This window comes from Cynoglossus semilaevis, chromosome 8 (genome assembly GCF_000523025.1).
Source record: "Cynoglossus semilaevis isolate Cse_v1.0 chromosome 8, Cse_v1.0, whole genome shotgun sequence".
Classification (NCBI taxonomy): Eukaryota; Metazoa; Chordata; class Actinopteri; order Pleuronectiformes; family Cynoglossidae; genus Cynoglossus; species Cynoglossus semilaevis.
In genome coordinates, this window is record NC_024314.1 from 29,830,065 (window position 1) to 29,832,938 (window position 2,874).

At 45.6% G+C, this 2,874-nt stretch overlaps 1 protein-coding gene across 1 annotated transcript in view; it reads right to left on the bottom strand.

The window, feature by feature from the left end:
- The window catches only part of camk1da (calcium/calmodulin-dependent protein kinase 1Da), a 7,756-nt gene that overhangs the window by 2,243 nt on the left and 2,639 nt on the right, over positions 1–2,874 (bottom strand). The window contains 3 exon segments of the mRNA XM_008316160.3: positions 111–249; positions 2,425–2,499; positions 2,625–2,756. Of these exon segments, the coding sequence (XP_008314382.2) occupies positions 111–249; positions 2,425–2,499; positions 2,625–2,756 (346 nt within the window).

Genomic DNA, 2,874 nt, shown 5'->3' on the forward strand with positions numbered 1-2,874 from the left:
GGTGTGAAGGGTGAGGGGGGAGAAGAGGGGGGAGAAGAAGGGGGAGAGTACAGTTGAGTCTCTCTGTGCTGGATACAGTGACCTTTACAGTGACCTCTGGGTCCTGGTACCTTCAGGTCTCTGTGGACGATGCCCATCCTGTGGAGGTAGTTGACGGCGTCCAGGACTTGACGGATGAGAGAACTGGCGTCTTTCTCTGTGTAGAACCCTTTCTCCACGATCCTGTCAAAGAGTTCGCCACCAGACACTCTGTGGATTAGAACTTTGGAACCTTAGAACATTGGAACCTTGGAACCTTAGAACCTTAGAACCTTGGAACCTTAGAACCATATAACATTAGAACCTTAGAATCATAGAACCTTAGAACATTGGAACCTTAGAACCTTAGAACCTTGGAACCTTTGAACCTTGGAACCATAGAACCTTAGAACATTGGAACCTTAGAACCTTAGAACCTTGGAACCTTTGAACCTTGGAACCGTAGAACCTTAGAACCGTAGAGCCTTGGAGCCTTAGAACATTGGAACCTTGGAACCTTAGAACCTTGGAACCATGGAACCTTAGAACTATAGAACCTTAGAACATTGGAACTTTGGAACCTTAGAACCTTAGAACCTTGGAACCGTAGAACCATAGAACCTTAGAGCCTTGGAACCATAGAACCATAGAACCTTAGAACATTGGAACCTTGGAACCTTAGAACCTTGGAACCATGGAACCTTAGAACTATAGAACCTTAGAACATTGGAACTTTGGAACCTTAGAACCTTAGAACCTTGGAACCGTAGAACCTTAGAACCGTAGAGCCTTGGAGCCTTAGAACATTGTAGAACTGGAACCTTAGAACCTTAGAACCTTGGAACCGTAGAACCATAGAACCTTAGAGCCTTGGAACCATAGAACCATAGAACCATAGAGCCTTAGAGCCTTAGAGCCTTGGAACCATAGAACCTTAGAACCATAGAACCATAGAGCCTTAACCTTAGAATCATAGAACCAGAGAGCCTTAGAACCATAGAACCATAGAACCGTAGAGACTTAGAGCCTTAGAACCATAGAACCTTATAACCATAGAGCCATAGAACCATAAAACCGTAGAACCTTAGAACCATAGAACCATAGAGCCTTAGAACCATAGAACCATAGAACCATAGAACCTTAGAATCATAGAACCAGGGAACCATAGAACCACAGAACCTTAGAACCATAGAACCTTAGAGCATTAGAGCCTTGGAACCATAGAACCACAGAACCTTAGAACCATAGAACCTTAGAGCATTAGAGCCTTGGAACCATAGAACCACAGAACCTTAGAACCATAGAACCTTAGAGCATTAGAGCCTTGGAACCATAGAACCACAGAACCTTAGAACCATAGAACCTTAGAGCATTAGAGCCTTGGAACCATAGAACCACAGAACCTTAGAACCATAGAACCTTAGAGCATTAGAGCCTTGGAACCATAGAACCACAGAACCTTAGAACCATAGAACCTTAGAGCATTAGAGCCTTGGAACCATAGAACCACAGAACCTTAGAACCATAGAACCTTAGAGCATTAGAGCCTTGGAACCATAGAACCACAGAACCTTAGAACCATAGAACCTTAGAGCATTAGAGCCTTGGAACCATAGAACCACAGAACCTTAGAACCATAGAACCTTAGAGCATTAGAGCCTTGGAACCATAGAACCACAGAACCTTAGAACCATAGAACCTTAGAGCATTAGAGCCTTGGAACCATAGAACCACAGAACCTTAGAACCATAGAACCTTAGAGCATTAGAGCCTTGGAACCATAGAACCACAGAACCTTAGAACCATAGAACCTTAGAGCATTAGAGCCTTGGAACCATAGAACCACAGAACCTTAGAACCATAGAACCTTAGAGCCTTAGAGCCTTGGAACCATAGAACCACAGAACCTTAGAACCATAGAACCTTAGAACCATAGAGCCTTAGAGCCTTAGAGCCTTGGAACCATAGAACCACAGAACCTTAGAACCATAGAACCTTAGAACCATAGAACCTTAGAACCATAGAACCTTAGAACCATAGAACCTTAGAACCATAGAACCTTAGAACCATAGAACCTTAGAACCATAGAACCTTAGAACCATAGAACCTTAGAACCATAGAACCTTAGAACCATAGAACCTTAGAACCATAGAGCCTTAGAGCATTAGAGCCTTGGAACCATAGAACCACAGAACCTTAGAACCATAGAACCATAGAACCTTAGAACCTTAGAACCTTAGAACCATAGAACCATAGAACCGTAGAGACTTAGAACCTTAGAACCATAGAGCCTTAGAGCCTTAGAGCCTTAGAGCCTTGGAACCTTGGAACCTTGGAACCATAGAACCTTAGAACCTTAGAACCTTGGACCACTGCTGCACAGCGTGACGTCTGTGGAGGACTCACAGCTGCATGACCAGGTACAGATGGTCCACAGTCTCGTAGATGTCCTCTAGGGCCACGATGTTGTCGTGCTGGATCCTGGAGGAGGGGGGGGGGGAGAGAGAGAGGAGGAGGGACAAAGAGTTACAGTAGCTGTGATGGAGCTAACGATGCTAACGAGGGATTCTTGTGTGTGTGTGTGTGTGTGTGTGTGTGTGTGTCACCTCCTCAACACTGCGATCTCGTTCTCGACGCTGCTCTCTTTTCCCTTCAAGGCTCTTTTGGACACACACTTCACAGCGAACCTCCGTCCAGTCTGCTTCTCCTGGGCCAAGACCACCTCTGAAAAAGCCCCCCTGGAAAACAACCCCCCCACAAAGAGAAAACAGAGACCGAAGTCCAGGTCACAAACCTGGGGGGGCAGGTTGGTGTCTGGAGGGGGGGCAGGTTGGTGTCTGGAGGGGGGGCAGGTTG